Source organism: Peromyscus maniculatus, chromosome 4, assembly GCF_049852395.1.
Source record: "Peromyscus maniculatus bairdii isolate BWxNUB_F1_BW_parent chromosome 4, HU_Pman_BW_mat_3.1, whole genome shotgun sequence".
In the NCBI taxonomy this organism is placed as follows: Eukaryota; Metazoa; Chordata; class Mammalia; order Rodentia; family Cricetidae; genus Peromyscus; species Peromyscus maniculatus.
Window position 1 is genome coordinate 44,184,420 of NC_134855.1, and position 25,433 is coordinate 44,209,852.

The window sequence follows — 25,433 nt, forward strand, 5'->3', positions numbered from 1 at the left end:
TATGTTTTACTGAAGTATATATGAGTTATAACAGTATTTTAGAAAGTTATATTTTGATAAGAGGAATATAACTTTAAAGATATTCTGCTTTGATAAGAACACAATAAAATTGAGGGCATATTAGCAAATGTTATAGTTGGAACACATAGTATTTTTACTCGGTTCTTCTAGAGTTTTGATGTTCATAGGAGTCTCCCATCTTCCAGCTAGAGCCCATGACAAGCATGACAGAAGGTACTGAAATCTTTTCAAATTATCTTCCCCCAGACAGATCAATGACTTCTCTAAGTGCAACTAAAGAGCAATAGAAAATCAAGCTAAATGAAGCGTCTTTGCTCTCTTGCTTGCATATAGCTATCAATTATTCATATTCTTCTGCTGTGTTCACAAGGTGCTGGCTCAGCAGAATTCCCTTCTGCTTTAGCTGATGGGTAATCCCCTCCTCCCATGAGAGGGATGGCTATGGGTTCTATATCTAATTTGCTTGTGGTATAGCAAATTTGTGTGATTTGAGCTTTTCTGTTGGAGGAGAATTCTGTCTATATCATCCAGTCATGCTAGATGGTTTATGATGTCATTCAGTGCCTATAATTTTATTTTACAGAGTGACCATAGCAAATATTATTACCATCACAGAGGTCCCTAGAAATATTTTGAAATTATTTTGCATTTTAGTCTGTTATATCGAATGTTGAAATAATAACACAATATATCATCTATAATTTTCACTGCATATTATTTGAAGATCATTAAAAATACTGGCTGCTCACAGCTAAAATAAAATATAGTGGTTTGTATTAATTATATAGCTAAATTTTAGAACAAATATCCACATTTTTAAAATGATCTAAACTTTTGTAAATGTCCATGTTTTCTGATCTTAACACAATGGTTCAATTCACAAATCATAAAAATATCATAAATTTGAAATATTTGTGTGTACAGCACATCACTAAATATTCATTCTTTATAGTAGAAGGAATGAAATTCTTCTGGAAATATATTTATACATCCTCATGTGAATCAGAAATGTCATTACTGAGCACTTATATGGGTTGCATTGTGGTTCTGCCCAACATACATGTAGCTAGGACTCTTAAAATCCTCAGTAGCACATGGAGTGCCACCCTAGTACCACTATTGAGATCAGTTCTTGATTCTGTGTTGTCAATACTAGCTTTAATTGCTTTATGGGAATTGTCTTATCCTATTCTTCTTACTATGTATGAAGTAGGACCCTCTCGTATTTTCAATGAGAACCGAGGTCCACATAGGTTAATGCATTCAGGAAATCCAGAGGGTCATGGCTTGTTTGGAATCCATATATGGCTCGGACCCTGGCACTCACACTATTACTTGTCATGCATGCCCTGCAGCTTCCCAGTGTTGGTACAAGAAGAAAAATAAGCATATGTTAGTGTTGTGTGGCTAACTGTTTGCCTTTGGTCACTTCCTGTCTCAATTTTTCCCCTATACAACCCCCCTCGTGGAACTGAAGGAATTACTCTGGGACTCCACACTTCTCTTCTTCAACTTTTGCATCCAGGAGTCATTAAGCTGAAGCTGTCCATGTTGCAAAGGCAAAGAAGGGAGAGAAAAAGAAACAAAGGAAAAAATACTAACAATCATTAGGGATGCCATGAATTTACCCCTAAAAATACTGAGACACAAAATAAATAAGACATCATTTTTTTTAGTGACTTTTATTTTAGATTCTATTAACATTTTTTAAGTCTCAAGTATAACTACAATGTAATTTTTGACAAACTCAAACATTTTGAGCATTCATGTGTTTATGGATTTTGTAAACAGCATTCATATATTCATGGCTACTTATTCATTTGCTGGGAGCAATTCTTGATTGTTTTTCTCAGGAAACTAATGAAAACATATACTTAAAAACTGATGGCTCTAAACATAAGATCTAAACCAGGTCAATTACTGACCATCCTTATTTAGCTGCCCCCCTTTTCATTACTTCCATTAACAAATGGTGAATTTGCTAGTATGGACTGCTTTATTTACATATGCATTTAATTTTCACTCTTATAAAACTATCAAAATTCTACAAAATCATGCTAAACATTTATGATTGCAAAATGTGACAATTTGAATTTAGAAATAGCTCATAGATTTCTTTTACTGTTTACACCATGAGAAGAGACAAAATAGTAACAAGATTCTCTTGTTTTCATCAAACTTATGTGTATGGATTTGTGTTCACATATGCTTTCTTTTATTTAATGCTAATTTATATTTTCTGGGTAGTCAGTATTCTATGCCAATAGGTAAAATAATTTCAGTGACTATGTGACTAGTAGCTTCAGTGGGATGATGTTTTATCACTAGTACAAACACTAGCCAATATGAAAAGTGGTGTAAGCTTGCTTTAAGCTTTTACTAAATCTTATCCTAGTGTCAAATACCATTTTTAGGTCGGGTGGTGATGGTGCACACCTTTTAATCCCAGCACTCTGGAGGCAGAAGCAGGCAGATCTCTGTGAATTCAAGGCCAGCCTGGTCTATAGAGTGAGTTCCAGGACAGCCAGGGCTACAGAGAGAAGCCCTGTCTCAAAAAAAGTATAATATTTTTAATTGATACATGTCATAAGTACTAATTTTGAGGCTAAACACCCATGTATGTATACAACTTAATATTACACTTAAAATTATAAGTTCAGAATAAAATATGTTCAGCATGAAGTAGAAAAAAGAGAAACTTTATAGCTGTTCTTTTTTACAATGCTAAAAAAATGTGTGTTGAGTAAAACAGTTGCCAATATATTTTAAATTTACATAAAATCAGCCACTGTAAAAATATTAATAGCAAATCACTGATAATCCATACCAAACATCTGCACATACTATATCCATAAAAATATTCACAATGGAGTTGTGTTTTTAATGGGTGCAAAATAATGAAAAACTGATTTCATTTGTTAAATAAAACTAATTTCTTAATTGAATGTATTAAAACTTGTAACAAATGGAAGGTTTTGTGTAGCTTTCCAGTTAAGCTGTCCAAACCTATTCTACTAGCTTAAAAGATACACAGTGCTTTGTCTAGCTGAGCACTGTTTGGAATCTTCCAGAGAATTTAAAAAGCAGCCCCCACCAAACTGAGTTAAATGATGAAACATAGATGTAGAGAATTGTCAGCCTTACACTTAATTTCTTAGGTCCTTTAGACAAATGTTTGCAATGAGAGTCTCCTATGAGATGTTACACAATGCACCACAATGGGAAAACATTCTGAGCAAGTTCTGTAAAATTATATCTTTGTTTTTATTCTTCTTATAGCTTTGTTTCTTCTCTCCCCCTTTACATTTCTCATTCTCTATATATGTCTCTTCATCTCTCTAGTGATGTTTACATTTTCCTTTTTAATTGGGCAAGAAATAAGGAATATGTATTTTGATTACTTATTATATCAATACTTTTGTGTTACTTTTGAATTTCAAAAGCAAATTGATAAAAGTACGTTTTATGCATTTACTTCAAAGTTCCCTCAGAATCTTCTAAATAAAACCTCCTTTTACTTATCTAGCGCAGCTTTTTTTCTCTGCAAAGATAATGCGTTGGAAGAACCATTTCACCTTGTCAGAATAAAATTATGAGAGAATGTGTCGGGGCCACTTATGTCTACCAAGTGCTTTAAAAGCATAAAGTAGATTTCTAATCCCTGGTAGGGTAGTTACAGCCAGCTCTAAATGAATGTGCTTTTAAAATGATGAGCCCAGGCTATTTTGATGATCAATGCAAAATGTATTTCACACTGCAGATTAGAATATTAAGGAGGAAGCGACATCTATGTTATTTACAGGTGGAATAATAGAGGTTCAGAGGATCACTTCCACAATTAGGGAAGTTAGTGATAATCAAGCAAGCTGATGAGGTTCACTCTTTGAATGCCATTTCATTCATACTAAACACCTGGTGGACAGGTGTTAAAAGCCTGGTATCCCTTGTACCTTGGGAAGCTGCCAAATACATTAAGGATTGTATTTAAGAGATGCAGTACATACTGTGTTCCGGTCATCTGCTCAAACAAGTGCTAGGGTATCAAGTAGCTAATTGCATTTCAGGGTATATTTCATTAAAAGGAAACATTAAATTTGCTTAGAGACAAAGCATGACAAACCAACATGGCATGAGAAGATGAATGTGGCAACTGGTGTTAAGAGTTCAGTCATTAGCTATCTTATTGGGCAAGTTGGATTGAATAAATGTGAGTAAATGGAACTTTGTAAACTAAGTTTTCTGTTAATAGTCTTCGTGTTTTTATATTGAGAAATGTGATATATATATATATATATATCTCAAATAATTTTTCAAGGTCTGTGGTTATTGTACATACAAAGTGGGACATAAGAAAAGCAGGCTAGCTGTTCTCAATGAACTTGAAGTTTGAGCTAAGCAACTGAGGTGGGAGAATCATGTGAGCACAAAATTCCAAAGATGTCCATAAATCAAGGTGAACGCTAATCTAAGTAAATGTGGGTGATTTCTTAAATAAGTAGCCTACATATGTTTTCAATCCCATGACATTTTATAGGTACCTATAAATTGCTTTTGATGCAATGTAGGATAGGTTTGAGCACCTCAAAATAGAAACTGAACTCTATTTATGGATAAAGATTCTGACTCTCTAATAATAAGATGTTTTGACAAAATCTTCATTACTAATTCCCATTTCTTTTATAAGGAAATTTATTGCACTGAATTCCAAACTGTAGCTAATCCCATTTGTATTTGTGTCTGTGTGTATGGATGCATGTCTACCTGAATTTCTATATTTAGATGGGGTACATGTTTAATTAGAATCCAGAGAAAAGATACGGAGGCAAATGAGAAAATATTCTTTCTCTACGGTTTTCCGATTTGATGAATGATTAAATCACCCTTGATTGCAGTAATGATTATTCCCTACAGAGTTCCAGTCACAGTTCTTACAGAATCATTTACCAATGCAAAAAATAGCCATGTGCCAATGCTGCCCCTTGCTTGTTGGGTCAAAACTAGTGACTGTGCGGCCTTCAAGAATATTTTGATAAAAAGAGTTTGGCATAGACCTCCGTAAAGGAGTCTTATTAACACCAGTGAGTCACCTTCACAGGCTGTAAACAGTAGAGCAAACCTGAAGCTCTATTCCCCGCTTTCTTTCCCATCCTTCCCCTTGTCTTCCTTTTCTGTTTTGTCTGTTTCATATTTCTCTTGATCTGGCTTTGTGACACTGTCATACGAAGGTGGAGAGACGGCAGAGGCGGTTGCATCTGTCTTTTCTGGACTTGAGTTCTCGTTAACATTATCAAAAACTATATCTTCTTTATTGGGCAAGTCGTCATCCCTGTCTCCATCTTTTATGTATATACTTGATATATTTTTGACGTTTTGCCGAAGGCGGTACCTTCTGTAAGCACGCTGAATGATCGTAGCAGATACATCCTCTTGTTTTCGTTTTAGTGTGGTTGTAATAGGTTCATAGGACACTTTGGAAGGATTTGCGGACATAAACCTTTCTTCCATTTGTGAACGAAGAGAATCCATCTCTCCGCCCTCACCCAAAACGCGCTTTGTAAAGGCAAATAAGATGTCCAGGCAGTGGATGCGGTCTCCGCTCACCATGGGCAGATCCATGGCAATGAGCTGGACTTTGTTGGGCTTCGCGATGAGAAGGGGAGGATCTAGGGCAGCCGCAAAGTCAGAGAGCTTGCAGAACTCAATGAACTGAGTGGCATCCGGGTCGAACTTCTCCCAGACCTCATAGAACATCTCAAAGTCGTCCTCACTCAGGGGTTCAGTGCTTTCTTCAGTGGCGACGCTGAAGTTCTCCAGGATGACGGCGATGTACATGTTCACCACAACCAGGAAGGATATGATGATGTAGCTGACAAAGTAGAAAATCCCCACAGACGGGTTTCCACAGTCTCCTTCCACGGGACTTCCTGGATGAATTTTTTTTGGGTCACAGTCAGGAGGTGCACTGTTGAGGATGGGAGCCAGCAGTCCGTCCCAGCCTGCAGAGGTGGTGATTTGAAACAGGCAGATCATGCTGTTGCCAAAGGTCTCAAAGTTGAACATGTCATTAATTCCGGCTTCCTTTTTAACATAGGCAAAGTTGGACATCCCAAAGATGGCATAGATGAACATGACCAGGAAAAGCAGGAGGCCAATGTTGAACAGCGCAGGAAGGGACATCATCAGAGCAAAGAGCAGCGTGCGGATCCCTTTGGCGCCTTTGATCAAGCGTAGGATTCGGCCAATCCTGGCCAGGCGGATGACTCGGAACAGGGTAGGGGACACAAAGTACTTCTCTATCATCTCGGCCAGAAACATTCCTATGTGGGGGTGGGGGCGGGGACAAAGGAAATGTTTAGATATCCATGTGGCACAATATCATGAATCTAAATCGCTTCATCTGCCATCTTACAAATTCAGAATTGCTGTTCTATCTTGAATTCAATATTTTAGCAAATAACTGCTTGTAACATTTTTTCCACCTTAACTAAATTCATGGACACATTCCTCTTTATTTTTTGTCTGTAAAATGTTTTTCATTCTCTTGAGACTAAAGTTGCGTCGTGCACAGAAAGAATTACCTATGCTCATGCTCCAAAGTCTATTTCCAGGACTCAAGATGGAGCTCAGAGCTAGAGCCATCCATAAACTAGATCCTACTAATAAAAAACAAGAGGAAAAAAAAAAGGGGGGGGGAATAACAAAATAATTTTTTTTTAAATTTCACGAATTTTCTTTCTTTCTTTCTTTCTTTTTTTTTTTTTTTTTTTTAAAGATCGGGTCTGACCATGTAAACCTTGCCCTTGGCTAGACTGGAAATTGATATGTAGAGGAGGCTGGCCTGAAACTCAGAGTTCTGCCTGCCTGGGCCTCCCGGGTGCTGTGATTACAGGTGTGTGCCACTCCAGCTGATCCACGTTTTTATACTATCCTTTGACTTTTATGACTATGAAATTGAGTAAATTACTAATTGTATATTAAAGTCTAGTCTTTTGTTTCTGGGAATCCTTCGAATTTTAATTTTTAAACACGGTTGCAGCTATTATCACAGCTGTGTTTTCAGTCTATAACTACCACCATAAGAAACGTTTCACTGATAATTTTATGGAAATTACAAATTAATTTCATAAAACTAGTCACTGGGGCTGGAGAGGTGGCTCAGAGGTTAAGGGCGCTTGCTTCTCTTGCAGAGGACGTGAGTTTGGTTCCCAGCACCAATACCTGGTGGCTCACAACTGCCTGTAACTTCAGCTCGAGGGGGTCTGAAACCCTCTTCTGTCTTATGTGGGTACCCACACACACACACGACATACGCTCACCCAGATACACACCCATATTAGTAAAAATAAATGAAAGTCTTCAGAAAGTCCTAATCTCAATGACAACCTTTGTAACCAAGCATAAGATAAGCCTTCAAATATTTCAGCCTTTTTTGCCCTTTACTTTTTTTCACAGAAGTCTTATACAATATACAGTAAATTTGTTACTAGATTTTTAATCTTTTTTATTAAAATTTTGTCCAATACATTTTCTATTTTTGGTTAACATTTAAGAAAATTACCAATATTAGTTAAGTGCAATTTATAATTTGACTTTTCTGAACTCCAGTTGATTTTAAAAAAGTTTTGAGTTAAAAAAAATGTTTTGTGACTGTCTGACTAGGTAGCCTACGATGGTCCGGAACTCCATGTCCTCCTGGGAAAGCCTTTTTAATGATTGGATTGCAGATAGATATACATGGCCACAGCCAACTCTTTCACTTTAGAAGTCTTGTGATATGATGAGGATAAAGATAAATTACTCCTGGGTTTTAATGCATGCACCTCCTTGTTTGTTTGTTTGTGTTTTAAATTTAAATCCCCTGGTTAGCATTGTTAAAACTATGTGATAGCAGGACGTTCTTTTACTGTCCTGACTGAACGGGAAACTTTCCATCATTATATTTCACAGCGCCACTATCTCATCACTACCTGAGTTTTAATGTGCTTTTGGTTTATCACATCCAGTAATTATTTAAAAATTGATTTTAAGTCATTTGGCATTCTTTATTGTGGTTTGGGATTATACAACCTTTAGCTTTTATGGCCCTGTTCGATCAGCTATGAGTTTAATTTCACAATTTCTTCTATCGAGAAATTTCAATGCTAAAAATAAAATATAACTTTAAAACATTAGTGTGTGGAGACAGAGAGCAGGACAGAGATGATAGCGAAAGCGGAAGGTATATAAAATCTGTGTTACGCAGACATGAGCTGCAAGCTGAGAAATTACTGAATGTTAGTTATAGACTGGCCACGTTTTAAGAGATGAAAATGGCAGTTTTTGACATTTTAAGTTCAGGATGAATTTAACAGCCAACAATATGCTGGTATCCATGAACCTGCTAAAACTAGAATTACTAGTGCATCCTTCATTAGCTTCCAGGACACATCTATAGACAGATGTCCATTCGAAGGCTCCTAGAGGCAGACCTGGGGACTAACCTCAACATGAATTCTTTCTGACAGACCCAACATTTGGCTTTCAGGGCTTGGGCTTGAACTCAGGAATTCTGAAGTGAAAGAATTTGCTTTCTTTCTAAATCTCCTCCCTTCTTTCATGCTAATCATTCACTTGAAAGCAAAACAGATCTCAAGCATGCAGACTCCTCTCTGAGCAGAGCAGACTTTATCCACAAAGAAAATGTGATTAATAAGTGGCCTTACCTACAATGGAGAGGATCACTACCACAAAATCAAAAATGTTCCATCCCACAGTGAAGTAGTAATGTCTGAGGGAGATCAGCTTCAGCACGCACTCCCCAGTGAACAGGATAATGAAGACCACGTTGATCCAATACAAAACATCTGTCATGTAATCACTTTGCCCTTCTTTTTCTACCATCATGGTTACCATGTTGAGGCAAATAAGCACCATGATGGTGATATCAAAGGCTTGATTTGTCACTAAGTCAAATATACATCCTTGGAATTTGTTCTGCAAAATAAACCCAAAATGATACAGAATGTAGAATAAAATTCCCAAATGTTATCTGCATATTAAACTATACAAAGGATCTGGAAGGAGTTGGGGGAGGGAAAAAACATGATCAAAATCTAATGTACAAAAAATTATATAAATTTTATAGAATGAGTAAAAATACATCACAAATGTAAAAGAATTAGGAAATGAACAGTTAGGAGGATATTGCACATGTACACACACACACACACACACACACACACACACACACACACACACACACACTACATATTTACCCCTGGCCTGGGAATTGGTTTTTGTGGTTTCTTGGATCCCAGCTTCTTCATTGCATTGTAGTATTTCTTCTGTTCTTCTGTCATAAAGATGTCTTGACCTCCAAGGTAAAGGAATAAAAGAGAAACCCAGTTAAAACCAGAATCAGTATGCAGTTCTTTCTTCTGATTCATAAAAGGGTCAAATATTTAAATATAGAGATGAAATTGACTTTGTTATGTACCTAGGAGCTATACATAAGATGCCTAAAAAGAATATATGTATATAAATACGGTCATAATGTAATTCACATATGTAGAATATACAAATTACATATAATAATGACTAGCTTGATTACCTTTTGATATACAAACCTGTGCTATTTTAGCCTGTTTGCTTAGGTATTATTTTCTCTGCTAGTTTTATTACTAGAAAATATTTCTGCTAAATTACAGGTAGATTAGGAAGACTTAAAAATGTCTTTCATGCTTTTGCTGATATTTAGGACTCTAATAAGGAGCAGAGTTCTACAACAACAACTAATATAGTATTAATATTGTATTAATTTACATTTATTTCCCCCATGTCATCATTTGGTTAATGGAGAAGAGAATTAACAGATAATGCTAGAAATGCATGCACAGTTCTTTACCAATGTCAGCATCCATGTGTGTGTGTACTTCAAATTTTATACCTTCATCTTACTTGTATAACATGTCTATGAAGCACAAATGATTCTCTTTTTGTTTTGGCTTTTGTCTCATAAAAAATGAGATACAATATCTCATTATGCATGCTAATATTTTAAAAATCTAAGAAAATATGACATCTGAAACATATGGGGCTCCACAATTTTGAATGGAGGATGTTTTAGTGTAGTTGCTGTTCACCTTCTTCCTAAGGATGTAGTTATTAAAAAAGGGTTGTCATTACTTAGAATTCATACATAGGTGCCCACATCTGTACTCAGCATCTGTTTCTTCTTAGTTTTCATTCCATAACTTGAACTTATTCATAACTTACCTACTCACCTTCAGTTGTATGCTTATGACTAACTATAGAAATTGAAATGTTACAGGAACTTTTTTTTTATTTTTTCCTTTTTCAAATTTATTTTTTATTAAGGATTTTTTTTATTGACTTTACATACCAATCACAGATCCCCCTCTCTTCCCTCCTCTGCCCCTCCTTCCTTGCCCCCCAGCCCATACCCCAATTCCTCCTCCAACAAGAGAGAGTACTAACAGAGAAGATGGATTGTTGAGAGAAGTGGTAAAATGGGAGTATGTATTTCAAAGGGTTGGATAGAGTCATAAACTGAAATTAAAATATTTACATTTAAAGTATTTAAGAGTCTACATTGAGTCCTGGATAACATAATGGGATTTGAACCACACTGACCTTGTCTTGTGCTTGTGGTAGTGAATTTTGTGCACTACTAACGTGCCAGTGTATGCACACATGTATCTATAGATGCCAAGCTGAAACCTGAAACAATTTTCTCTGTTAATCCTACTCCTAATTCTCCAAGAGTATCTTTTCCTGTATATGGTACCAGAACCATAGTAACTCAGCTAATTGTTAAGAAACCTAAGACACAGATTCTATTCTCTTGCAGTCCGCAACAGCCATGTAGGCATTCTTTGATAAAATGTCTCAGTTGAGTATGCACCCAATTACCTATTGTCATGGTGGGCTATTTTGGATGTTCTAAGAGCAGCTCAGGTGACAGATTAAACAGGGTCTGTACTAACTTGAGTTTTTCCTGTCACAAAGAACTTTTATGAAAGCCCAGTTTCATAATCTGTGGCTGAAAGGAACTTTGGGTCTTGGTTTATAAAGAAGCTACTCTCTAGGGTCAGACTATCCAAATGTCGCATAACCTCTCTAATAAGTTAACTAGAGTTCATTCCTCTAGATTACATACATGAGGCATCTTATCCAGTATCTGACATAAAGGAATCCCAATAATGTCAGTGTCGTGCTTTCATGTTTTTCCTTACTTGATATACCCAATGACATAACAGCTCCTGCTGAACAATATTTAATTAATAAGGATTTTCAAATTTGCTTCCTCAAAGCTACAAACATCACAAATATTTTTTATTTCTACCTTCAAATCTCAATTCCGTATTAACTGGTTGAGTTGCTGTTCATCTTGAATTGCTGCCTCCTTTATTAGAGCTAGACACAGACTTGCATATTTCTGTTGTCTTTTATGAAGATTGTCCATCCTTTGACCTCCCAGTTGCCGCATTTCCTCTAACCCACCTTCAGAGGGTGTATCAAGCACCACACACAACTGCATCTGTTTGTCTGACTGCCCCTGTGCAGTTTTGTGCAATTTTATCATTACACTTTTCACTATTTCATATATGCAGGTTCTGAAGCTACAGTGTAGTGGGTGGAATAAAAGAGTCGATCAAATATTCAACAGATAGGAGATAGACTACTGATTCTACTTAGTCTGTATTACTTCTTAGATGTCTGATTTAGGGTCAGCTACTCATCCTGTTGTGCCATTCCTCTTTTCTACTTTCCTCCCTGGTTTTTGGTTATTTATTTATTTACCTATTTATTTTTATGCTGGGACAAAACCCAGAGCCTTGTGTGTCTTTGGTAAGTGCTTTACCATGTTAAATTCCCAACTCCACCTCTTTTTTCCTAGGACATTGTAGTAACAACACATAAGAATATAATGGTTGACCTTGTGAGTTGAGTTCTATTCATTTAAATATATATAGAAACCCTAATTCCTAGGACCCTAGAATGTGACATTGACTAAAGATACTGTTGTTGCCTAGTATCAGTCCTCTATAGGCAACACTAGAGAAAACAGAATAATTAATATAGTGTTTAAAACTATGACAGAAAAATTTACACAGTAAAATTATAAGATTATAAATATATGCAATTACATACTTGATCAACATTTTGAAAAATAAAACATAAAATAACTAATTTACATGAATGAATTGTTTTTCATTGCAATGAAGAAAATACTTAAAATACTTATCTTCTTTTTCTGTTGGTTGAAGTTATCTATGATAACACCAATGAACAAGTTCAAGGTGAAGAACGACCCAAAGATGATAAAGATGACAAAATAAATATACATGTAGAGGCTGTATTCATATTTTGGCTGCTCATTTACCTACGGAAAAAGTCAATAGCGTGTTGACAATAAAAATTATTTTCACTCTTATGCGAGTTGACAAGGTAACTCTAAGACTGTTATCCTAGAAAAAGGTAATATTTCAGAAGCATTGCTAAAACTTAGTAGAATCACTCTTAAACATTTATTCAGTACTAACAAGTGTTTGATATATTCTTGCTCTGTATATACACACAATCTTAAAGTGATTTATAAAGGTTCTAGTCATATCAGTACTTAATCTCAGACTGATAGGACAAGTCATCAGCTAAATTACTGAAAGAATACCCTTGATTTCCAAATGAAACTGTAAAAGTGGTGATACTAGATTTATACTAATTTTATTATGTTTGTGTTGGTTATAAAAATGTCTACTGGATTTCATGAGAACATAAACTAGCCAATAATCTTTAAGGTTTATTGGAAAAGGTATTATTTCAAAGTGTTTTAAAATATAAAAACAGCAGAAAATATGAATAAAAATAATTTCACATTTGTTTTAATGAACTAGTATTGGCTGCTCTTTGGTTACCCCTAGCCTATGCTTAGTGCTGATTGGTGGATCCTCACAATATAACCATGAGAGAGATACACTGGGTTATTTCATTTTTACAGCAGATTAAACTAAGGCTCAGAAAGTGAAAGTACATTGCTCAGAGTTGGTTGAAGAATTTGTGTAATACAGTAAACCCAGAAGTACATTAGGGCCCATCTCCAAATGTTATACTCCTTAGCATTTGACTATAGCAGGGCAGCAACTTTTCATTATATCTGAACATATCCATGGAACAAATGAGACCAGTAGTTCAAGACCTATTGAGCTAAACTAAATAAATAAATAAATTTGAAAGTTTAGTAGGTTAATCAATACTTACATTTACAGAATCAACAGCTGCATACATAATATCCATCCATCCTTTGAATGTTGCCTGCAAGTACATTTATAGAAATTAAGTGTGAAACTCAGATTCTAAAATTACCATAATATAATTAGGTCTATTTGATCTTATAATATTTACTAATAACATCAAGTTAGTTTTGTTCTATGTTAAAATACCAATTTAATGTAAAAATACTATGACTTTTTAAACCAGAGCATCACATATTTATTTCAGATGTAAAAGCCATATTAAAACTGCTATAATTTTTTTAAAGGACATCATCTAAACATTTTTTTCTAATTAAGTATTTCCAAATTGTTACAAATACTTGTGAACTTTACATATGAACTTCTGCTTTCCAAAAGTGGAAGAGAATTTGATCATTAGGACTGGAAACAATTTGTCTCCATTTCTCCAGTCTTCCTTGCGCCTCTCGGAAACTCTTCTCATTCCCTTGTCAGATAAAGATCGATATCCCACAATCACTACTTGGTGGTTAACATTCTGGTGATGCAATGATGGGGGTTCAAATGAAAGCAAACTGTCAATTCTGGTTAATAAAGGTAAAATTCAATAAACCTGTGCTCTTTAGCCATGCTTACAGGGTACACGCTCTAAGAGAAAAAGCAAGTCTATTTGAGAAATCACGTAGTATCTTAATTTCTAGCTAAGAGCTTATCTAAACAATGATTTACATCTTCCACCCTGTACCAAGTGTTCATGAAAGGAATCACTTACAACTTGCAGCAGCGACAGGTAACCAAGCCCAACGTTATCAAAGTTCACTTTCAGGTTTTTCCATCGCACATTTCCACTAACATTCATAAGGGCAAAACACTCAGAACGGTTTGCAACTTTGGTTGTAGGAAATCGTTCCCCATCTGTCATGTTAACGCACTCATAGAACTTGCCAGCAAACAGATTGACTCCCATGATGCTAAATATTAGCCAGAATATAAGACATACAAGGAGCACATTCATGATGGAAGGGATTGCTCCTATGAGTGCATTGACCACCACCTGATACCCAAAAAAGGAAAGACCAGTCAGGATCAGAAGCAAATGTCAAATAGACAGCAATACAGAATTAAAGGTTGTAGACTGACAAACAAGTCTATATTGAATAGCTGATAATGGCCAGTAGTGTGCCAAGTGGCGCAAGGCGTTTGCTAAGCTCTGTAATTTTTGATTTACCAGTTTTATAATTAACAAACACACTAAAACTACCAGCATAAACAGAAGAGTAAATGGCCAAAAAATGACCATGCACTTAAAATAAATGAAAACATGTAAAATAAAACCCTCAAAACCTGATGATGATAAGACAAAGTCATAAATCTACAAAGTGTAGAAAAGAGAGAAACATAAACACAAATGGTGAAAACTGATGAAGTGTATATTGACTGCCTCACCATCCTGGAATCACCAGCATTCAGAAGCCCACTCTCCCGTATTGTGAAGTTGCTAATTTGTATTAGATTGGGCTAAGGTTAGGAGTCTTTTAGTGGTTTGCACTCTTTATGTTGTGATGACTCTACAAAAACGGGGGCAATTTTCTTGCCATTATTTTTCTAACTCTAAAAATAACTCTTATGTAAGTGCTTGGCCAAATGTGGAGAGTGCTGGCCTCAGCTGAACAAACGAACGAGGCTGCGGCTTGCCTTGCCACTTCCTTCATTACTGCTCTGCAGCCTATCCTTTGCTATTGAACCATGAGTTCACTGCTTCAATTTTCCTGCATCTCAACTTCTGGAGTAGTTCTCTCTCCCCGGGTTAACTTAATTATCTCATCCTTCAAAAATCTGTCTTTCTTCTCACCCTTCAGCTCTCATCCACATTTGAGCACTAATGAACTAGAGCTAGTTTATTAGTGTTTGCTTTTGAGTTTAACTTTTTAAGCAGGATGTCAAGATATTTCCAAATGGGAACACATTTAGGGTCTCTGACTACCTGTGAAATAGTCTAGAATAGAGATAGGAAAATATTCTTAAATATCTTTAGCTGGTATGGGTGACGTACAACTGCCATTGTAGCCATCTGTCACACATAAACAAAGGGTCTGAATCTGCTTTGGTAGAACTTCCTTCAGAGCAACAGTCAGTGGGCTGTTGGTGATTTCTTGACCCCTCAGCTGGAACAATTATAATTACTGCTGAGACAGTCCAGAGGAGCATGAGGTAAAGATAGGTTGCTCTTCATAGGATACCTTCCGGATAGTACCGTATAGATGATCTCCACAAAGGTTAGGAGTTAACAGGGCTGGAGTGATATTTAGAGTGGCCAGCTTCCTCATCAGACTTACACCCCCATCCTCATTTCATCTATTCTTCCTACTATGCTTATCACACTGTGCCTTGTAGTCCTTAGCCACAAAGACTTCCATACTCAACTCTCTCTATAGTATCCATGGCTGGAGTGCCTACTGACCTGTGGCTTGTGACTTTCTTTGACAGTCATGGCTTCGCAATGTTACTGCAGTGTGAGATCTTAAAGCATCAGGCAGATAAGTCCCTGTGGCATTCCTGTAGTACTGTGCACTAACTATTATAGGAGATTCCACAGAACGCTGTTTCCCTGACTTGGGAAATTCACTACTGGTGGGGAGGTACAGTCTATTTACTATTATATTCTTTGTTTTTTTACCAGCGTGATAGCTGGCACATTACTGATGTTAAAATGTGTATTGATAGGAAGATGGGAAGGGAGCAGAGCCCCAGGACTGAGGAAACTACATTCAAATATTTCACTTGTACTGTTTCCTTTATTCCCCCAAAGTGACTCTGCCACTTGAAGAAATACTTTTCTTCTCAGGATAAACATAAATAAATATTTGGATTCTGTAAATATGTTAAAATATTTCAAATTAGATCAACTTGTCTTAGAAAAACAAGCAAAAACCACCACCATGACCAACAGGAAAAAACCCTGTAAAATCATAGACTGGCTTTATCAGCAAAGAAATAGTTTTCTAGGTACAAACATGTTCTCTGTTTACAGAAAAGCAATAGACATAGCTCAAATCCAGGGGCCAATCATAAGTATGAAAACAACACAGCATTCTACTAACGCTCAAAAAATTAATTTAGAATTAAGAATCCTAATGCTATCTATGTTCATAAAATGAAATTGGAGTTTTACATTCTTATGATGTCTTGCTTATGAATTCTTTTGAAATAATAGATTTGACTATCATAAACTGTATGCATGAGCTAGTAAAAGATTTCCGTGATACTTAAACAAACAGAGCTAACAATACACGGGCTGAAGGTCAAAACATTCTCTGATGTTCATATGAAGTTGGCTAAATCCAGAATACATGACTTGTCAGGATGAGTGGACCTAGAGTGGAACTCAGGGGGGTGCGGTGTGTTGTGTACACATGGGCGCACACACATGCACTGCCTAACAATGAATGATTCAGGTTCTTTTGAAAGTTAGGTATGTACTCTATCACTGAGCTCTCTCTCTCGAGCTCTTGTTTTTCTGAGATGTGATCTCATTATATGGCCTAGGTCAGTCTCTATATCATGACCTTCTTTTCTCAGCTTTGGAAGTAGCAAGGCAGGAGTTAGAAGTTAGTTGGGCTGAGTTAGAAGTCTGTGTTTCTAAAACTCCCTAGGCAATGCTGACAACTTGTCAATATCCATGTATCTAAAACACATGAGCCAGATTAGTCTCCATGCTAAGTTGCTTTGAGGTTACAAGAAGTGAAGCAAATGATTAAAAGGTGATGAGGGTTTTGGGGATGTGGTCATAGATAAAATGATGTTTGGGTATGTCTTGTGTTGAACAGACAAGGTAAATTCAAATGCAGTTTAATGGTCAGAGGTATTGGATTGATGATATGTTGACTACTATGCTGAAGTTGGGGAGTTGGGAATGTAAACAGAAGATAGAAGCACTCCAAGGTGAGAGAATAATTTAGGCTGAGGAATCAGGCATAAATTTGAAGAAAAAGAAGAAATTAAGGAAGATTAGCAACAAATGGTGACTTGTGCTAAATGCAAAAAAAAAAAAAAATAGACATTGTGTGCTATGGGTGTTCTGAAGAAGTCACTGATTTAATAGCTCTTAAAACCAGATTGCCTATGGTTACTGTTTGTGTCACTTTGTTTCTATAGAATGGCTCTCTTCTGTGGTTATTATTCAGCATATAGCAAGTGAGCTAAACTCTTGGGGCTTAGATTTCTTTAAATACAATTTTGATACAATTCCACTGATTTTGAATCATCATTACTTTGTGTGTGAAATTAGATATGATGGCTTATGTTACCTTACCTTCTTATCCTTTCTTATGTTCCCTACCTAAGGTTGTTCCTTTATCAAAAATCATTTGGATGTCCGATGAGGCAAGTCATCAATGTATATATGAGAAGTAGTGTTAGGACTAACCATTATCTCATCACTTAACTGTAGCCTAGCAAAATATCCACTTTGAAAAAGAAAGGCCATTTATTAGATGTGATTTTCTACCTATATTATATAAAGGAAGGATTATAGTATCATTCATTACCTTGTTAATTAGTAGATACTCTAAAATTCTGTGTGTACTTACTATATATAAACATATCACATATGTATGTATATGTATATGTATGTATACAGTGATAGGCCATAATAACTGCACACTTGTTTTAGAACTATTTCACACTATACTTAAACAATAAGGATTTTAAATTAAGGAGTTTGGTATTTTCTTACCCTCATTCCTTCAAATCTAGACAAGGCCCTTAGGGGTCTTAGAGCCCTTAGTGTCCGCAGGGATTTAATGGGGCCAAGGTCTGAGTAGCCAAGAGTGCTGGCTACTAAAGTAACCAGAGATACCTGTAAAAAATGACATCTTTAATAACAATTTTAGTAAAGTGACAAAACACAGAAATTTAGAAAATTCAATTCTAAATCACACTAAGAGAAAACAAAAAGAAGAATGCAATTTTCCTTATAAAGTTAGTCAGCCTGCTTCTTCTAAAACTTACTTTAGAAAGGAGTTTTTAAAAGAAAATATTTTTCATGGAAGGTTAACCAAAAGAGGAAATAATGGAAGGAAGAAAGGTTACTTACTACACCTAAACAGAAACAACACATATAATTTTGTATTTCATAATTACTGATTAGCTACTTGTTTATTAAATCTGAAAATTTAAATAAATAAATTGTTTATTAAAATGAAATCCATGATAAACTTAAATGTGCTTCCAAGGCTGTAATAAAAGTATGTTAAAAGCTTAAATAGATCTAAACATGAGTATAACCTGTATTTGGAAACCACCTGAAGATTCATGACTGAGATAGAAACAGATTCAAAACAATATTGCTTATGATCTTCAGTTTGTCAAGACTGTCACCAAAGATTGATCTGTAATAATTTATGGAAAGAATTTTGAGTTATATTGAAGATAGAGTGAGGCTAGATGATTCACTGTTTAACAACCAACCTAAATATATAATAATTTCATCAAGTTAGGTCCAGCAGCCATGATGACCACCCTACAGGAATGTGTTCTCTTTTCATGAATTATCTCAAAAAGAAGAATATTTGCAGAAAAGAAATCAACATCCATTTTGGAACAGAACACTGAGTTCTTCTGTGAATCAAAATCTGTATCTCTAAGTGCGTTCAGTCTCTGTGTAATTTCCGTCTATTATTTATTGCAGCGTGCACTGTGTCTAAGAATGATGTCTTCAATACAGCTAATGTAATGTCAAAGAGACTCAGAGGAGTAGATTCAGGTCAATTTCTTTTTAATTGTTTAGAGAATAAAACTTTGTTGCTTAGAAGTTTATTGCTCCTGCTTGAGACAAGTAAACAGCTCTGTGGAATAGATGTGTGTAGTCACTTTGGAATACCTCACAAAATGGAATATACATTTTAATAACCTATAGCTAGTAGGACTCATTACTCCTCTTCCCACTCCTAAACTGATTCAGTCATGCATGTCCATTATTTCCCACTTAAGAAAAAATGGTATGCTCTCTTTTTCATAAGAAAGTGTGGGAGCCCACAGAGGTTTCCTAGTGAGATCTGAGCTTGCTTTACCCAGCAGGGCTGCATAAGGGGATGGATTGACCATGTGCATGGTTACCAGGTGTTTGAGAGGGGCTGCATTTGACTGTGCTAGGAGGAGGTCTTTTGCTTCACCCTTTGGCATTTCTATAAGTAGCCCTTTAGAAGAGACAGAGGAGGCTGGTAGGTTTCGACCAAGGCCTTCCCAAGGCTATCCTATGTTTCTATCTGTCTCTTTCCTCTACATTTCTATCTAAATATATCCCACTTCTCTCTGCTCAAGAGTACCCTGGTGGAAAAAGTGGGAGCAGGTTTCCCACAAGAATGATTCTAAAAATAGTACTTAAAATTTGAGCAGTCTATGATGAAATAGTAGAATGGTTCTTCAAACTGTTGTTAAATGTTCTGATAGTGAATATATGATAGTCTTGAGAAACACTGCATTCCAGCCCATAGCCTGGAACACACGTGCATTTCCTCCTACAAAATTTTTTTTTTTAAGATTTGTTTATTTTTTGAAATTATAATAATTAAATAATTTCCACCTTCCTTTTTTTCCCTCCAAACCCTCTTACACTGATAAAGCAGCCTGACTCCATCTTAGCCTTGAAAGTCACCTTATAGTAAAGACAAACTAGATTCCTCCCAGTTTTTGATTAAATCTGTTTCTCAAATCTGCTTTGCCCCACCCATAACCTCAATTACAAATGGCTCTATGAAATAGCAACCATGCCTTTGTTTCAAAAGGTTATTATGACAGTCTGTTGTTATGACCACCTTGTTATGACATATGTTGTTATGACTACCTTTTTATGACCACCTTGCAATCATGTCTTTATTTTTAGAAGTTGTTATTCTCTGTTTCTGTAACCTCACCTATTTGTCTGCTAGATCCCCCATTTAGAATCCTCTACATCTGGGCAATAAAGGCCTTTATCTTACCAATGTTCAGTGATGATTTTTTTCAGCCCCACTTTTAGGGGGAGACAGCACACGTACATTAAAAAAAAGCTTGCCTTAATTAATTTGGACATAATAATTTGGGTCATTGGTCTTTTTACTTGCATCTGTGGGATTAGCAATATACCCCTCCTCACTCTCTTTCAAATTCATGGTCTCTTTTTTGTTAATTGTTGTTGTTGTTGTTGTTGTTGTTGGTGGTGGTGGTGTGTGTGTGTGTGTGTGTGTGTATTCCAAAATATATAAAGTTTCTAGGAATATGAGAGCTTTGCTAACATGGCTGCCTAAACTTATGAGCTGAATAAAGACAACAATAAGAGACACTAAAGTGAACTGAGGGGGGGCGGCACTGGAAACTCAGGAGCCCTCAACCCTACTCAAAGAACTATAGGCAACTAAGGATTTAAGAAAGGGTGGGGAGTAATTAGCATACACATGCATATGAAATTGTCAATTTATCACACGTAGGCAGATATCCTATAACTGAATTCTGTCGCCAGCCCTCAAATCTTTTTATCTTATGTTAAAAATAGCATGTGAAATGAAGTATTATTATGCATTTCCATTATCCATGTCCTAAAATGTTCTCTGAACTTATCTAAGTGATGTTGACTTTTGTGCTTTGCTGCCCTTCTGGAGGGGGCAGTAGATGAATGTTTGAGAGGACAAAAGTGACTCATTTTGGTTTTCTCCATCATTATGACTGAGATAAATAGTCCCTAGCCTTTCGTTTTCTCTAACATAAAATTAGCCTTAATCCTTAATTTTAACCTAAATTTCAGCTACTATGTTGGACAACTTGACTATTTTCCCTACATCTCTGAATTTTAGTTGTAAAAATTAACATCTTTTCTCCCTTAGAAACATTCATCTGCCCTTTTCTGTTCCTCCCTTTCAAGGATCCTCTAGTCTTTCATTTTTTTTTGGTTAATGTTAATCAGAATGATATTCAAATCATGTGCATTTTAAAGAAAATTATTTCTTTTCAAATTATGTGTAGCTGTTAACAACATGTATGTCTGTTCACCATGTGTGTAGTACTCATGTAGGCCAGAAGGGTACATCAGAGTGCTTATGGCAGGAGTTATAGAGAGTTGTGAGTCACCATTGGGAATCAGTACTGGATGACCTGGAGGAGAAGACAGTGCTCTTCACCATTGACTTATCTCTCCAGCCTCAAATCATGTGTGCTTTTAAAATCACATTTCTTTTGAATGTTGGGAAACATATGCAAGGATAGGTTACAAGTGTTAGATAGAGTAGTGTGGAAGAGAAGTCACATTGATTGAAAAATCACAGAAATATTTCCATGGGCTACATTAATATTCTTAAAAACATAAACTTCTGGCCTTAAAGTAAAATAACATGACAAAATGTTAACATAAAAAAGCATTGGTGAAAACAGAACACTTAGAATAAATGATCCTTTACAATTTATTCTAAAATACTTACATCAACAATTAAGAAGTCCAACCAACACCAGGCATTGGTGAAATATGTTTTATATCCATATGCCACCCATTTTAGAAGCATTTCCAAAATGAAGATGTAGGTGAATATCTTGTCAGCATACTCCAGTATAGTCTTAATGGTCTTTTTCTTTTCAATGTATATATCTTCAAAAGCCTGTGGAAACATCATTCAAATTTTAATTCATGCACAATCTAAAATGTGCATTTCATTAGAGAACCAGAAAATATAATTCTGGTGGGGACCTCACAGAAAACAATGGTGTGAAAACAGTTTGGCTAATTTTCCTCTGGTTTGCAGCTACTGCATAGCATTTCGTTCTCACATTCTTTTCCATTGTTACCAAAGGCAGAGAAGCCACAAAAGATGAAATTACATATTACATATAATCCTCTGAAGAATTTTTAAAACCTGAGGGTTCCTCTGTTCTTTTCTCTCCATTCAAATGGAGAGAGTACTGATCCTTTCAGACCTCATTCCAGGGACAGCCCTCTTGTAAACCTTTGTGATCCTTCACACCCACTCCAAGGGTTAGGAACCCCCTTTGCTTTTTACCCCATGCAAGTGGCCTTTGCACTCTCCAAGAATGTTTAAGTAAGTGGCAATGACTCAGTAGTTATAGATATATAAGTTCTTTGTGAAATAATTAAAATTACGATTCAGAGAGTGAACTAATGAAAATCTTTAAAATGGCTGCTTATCAAAATAGATCTGAATTACTCGAGTTTTTTTTTTTTTCTTTTGTATGGAAGCACTAATCACCGTGCTGGAAAAAATGAGAGCTCAATAACAGAACTTTGTTGATTAACATTGTATTACCCGTCCATGGTCGGGGATTTGAACCATTCTTACCCCCCACCCCCCAAAAAATCTGTATTAATACTTTAGCAACTATTCTTAGCACATTTTTTTTTCAACTACTGACAGCAATATTGAAGAAAACTGAGAAACTAGGTCAGACAGAATGGGCAGATCTGCTAAGATGCACAACACTGGCTCACGTTCTGAAAGTAATCAGACTTGAAGTATGTGTGTGGCTGGGGAAGGAGTCTAGTTCTCAAGGCTTTCCTGTGCCTTTCTCTAAATTCTAGAAGACTCACACAAGCCACCTAAACAGAAACCATAACTCCAAAACATGACAAGGGAGGGGTCTGGTGCCAAAGAAGAAGCCTGCTCTTAGAATTGGGGTGCAGGTTCAGAGTGAGGAGCAGCAAGTCTTGGCTTAGGAAGACCTCACCATGACTGGCCCCAGAGCCAGGCACAGGACTCAGACAGATGCAGGGTCTCAGCTTCCAAGGACAAGTTTGTGGATGCAGAAGCATAAAAGCAAGGCAGTTTTTGGGATTTAGATATTATTACTGCTCATTTCAGGTCTGACTTGTTCATTTCTTTTTCTTTTTGATGTATTCTCTTCTGTCTAGCTTAATAGAAAAGTGGCTTTTAGGTAAAAACCTTGACATTTACTATATTTGAGACAGGAAGAAACATTTTAAACTCCGCATTCAACTTCCTTCTTTGTTAAGTGAGCAAAATTGTATACTTTCTCAGAGTTGTTTGAGAATTCAATGAGAGAAACATAAATTAAAACTATAAGATATAGTAATCATTTACTATATTATAGTTTTTATTTACATTTATTTTACAGACAGTGTAAGAGTCAAAGTTAATCTGTAAGCCCCACCTGCCCAAGGACAGATAACTTCCTGGAATGTTGGAGACTACAGTTCTTAGGAAATATTAAACAACTTGTTGTTACTCCCCTAAACAAGTTTGTTTACACCAGATGTGCTTGATCACATGTGGGTGGGAGGTACATAGGCAGGAAATACATCAGAATTTATGCTTGCTCCTGATTGGACCTAATGGGAAATGCAGTGAATTGTGGATTTTGTCTTTTTAAACCTTTTCAAAATGTGACTCTGTGGCCATTTCTTAGGAAGCCAGAGATGTACCTGACCATAGTCCATTCACCTGACCGGCATTTAACTAAAGCTTGATTTAAATTTGATTCAAAATCATGAAACTGGTTTAATCTCTTGAGAATCTTAGGATTAACAACAGGAATTTCAGAAGACTACTTTACTTGGCAAAGTCCTTGAGCAAGGACACCAACTAACTGAGAGACTGTTTTCTTTTTCAATGTGATTCTTTTAATTCATTTGAGATACCTTCTTCCAAAATATCATTTTACTTTTTGGACATTTTGAGCTAAAGTTTATTTAAAATTTTAACATTTTTAACCTGTCCTCTGGTCACATATATGACTTAGAACACGTTCAACTTGAAAGACTTTATAAGTTATTAAGGATATGATATATAATATTATCAGGATTCTGATTTACATACTGGTGACACATTCATTTCTGATTTTACAGACTAGACTTGTTAAGAAAGGCATGAATCTGTGGTTCCTGTCCACTCTCATATAGTATATCAAGAATGTAAAGCCCTCAAAGAGAAACTACAGACCTTTCTCCCTGATACACACAGATGCAAAAATCATCAGTAAATTACTTCCAAATGTCACTCAGAATCATATTAAAAAGATCATTCATTTTGACTAAGTTGGCTTCATTCCACAGACACAAGGTTAGTTCAACACACGTAAATAAATACATGCAATTCATCAAATAAATCCACTCAGGCATAAATCACATGAATATTTCAATAAATGAAGAAAAGATCTTTGACAAATCCCAAATCCCTTCCTGGTAAAAGTCACCAAGGCTAGGGATGGAGGGAATATTCCTCAACATGATAAATGCTATGCGCTACAAACCTTGAGTTGGTATCACACTAAATGGGGAAAAACTCCAAGTACTCCTATTAGAATCAGGAAGAGTACAAGTCCATGCATTCCATTCTAATACAATATAGTGCCTGAAATACTGCCTAACGCAATATGACAAGGGAAGAAATAAAAGAGAAACCTGAAGAGGTAAAAGCATCCCCCAATTGCAGATGATTATGATTTTATATCTAACTAACCTTGTAGACTCTACTACAAAACTCTTAAAGCTTAGAAGCACTTTGAACAACATGGAAGAATACAGAATTAATAGACAAAGATCAGTAGCTCTTGGGGTGGAGGGATGCCTCGGAGGTTAAGAACATACCACTCTGGCAGAGGGCCTGAATTTGGTTCGCATCACCCACAGTGGGTGACTCACAATCATCTGTAGCACCAGTTCCAATGAATCAGGTGTCCTTTTCTGGCATCTGTGAGCACTTTTTGCACACAAGCACACACACACACACACACACACACACACACACACACACACACACACAATATTGAAACATAAAATAAATCTTAAACAAGTCAGTGACCTTTCTAGTTATACCAATGACAATAATGCTAAAAAAAGAAATGAGAAAGAAACACATACACAATAATCTAAGGATTAGTTTTCAGCAAGGCGTGGCATACTTGCTTTTCATCTTTACATGTAACGCTATTAATTTATAAATCCAGTTAGTAGCTGGCCTACCAGAGCTCCACTGCTGAGCAGGATCATGAGGACAATAAAGCTTTCAAACCAGCTATGTTCAACTATCCTGTAGCAGGTCTTCCTGATGGTCCACCAGACTTTCCCTTTCCCAGAGTCCACATTAACTTGGCAGCATGGAAATCTCCGTACACAACCTGGCAAGAAAGACATGCACAGACCACCATGACGTTCAGAGTCAGAGCCTAAAACACACTAATAAG

The 25,433-nt window shown here is 36.1% G+C and overlaps 1 protein-coding gene across 5 annotated transcripts in view; it reads right to left on the bottom strand.

Moving 5' to 3' along the window:
• Positions 1–1,701: 1,701 nt before the first annotated feature.
• Positions 1,702–25,433, bottom strand: part of Scn9a (sodium voltage-gated channel alpha subunit 9) — a 146,941-nt gene continuing 123,209 nt past the window's right edge. For all 5 annotated transcript variants that reach the window (XM_042275387.2, XM_042275384.2, XM_042275386.2 and 2 more), the window contains exons 19-27: positions 25,213–25,367; positions 21,704–21,877; positions 17,989–18,111; positions 14,026–14,307; positions 13,282–13,335; positions 12,269–12,406; positions 9,276–9,380; positions 8,724–8,994; positions 1,702–6,338 (exon numbers count right to left, since the gene is read on the bottom strand). In XM_042275387.2, coding sequence (XP_042131321.1) covers positions 5,146–6,338; positions 8,724–8,994; positions 9,276–9,380; positions 12,269–12,406; positions 13,282–13,335; positions 14,026–14,307; positions 17,989–18,111; positions 21,704–21,877; positions 25,213–25,367 — 2,495 coding nt within the window. In that variant the 3' untranslated portion in view covers positions 1,702–5,145. The remainder of the gene's footprint in view (positions 6,339–8,723; positions 8,995–9,275; positions 9,381–12,268; positions 12,407–13,281; positions 13,336–14,025; positions 14,308–17,988; positions 18,112–21,703; positions 21,878–25,212; positions 25,368–25,433) is intronic.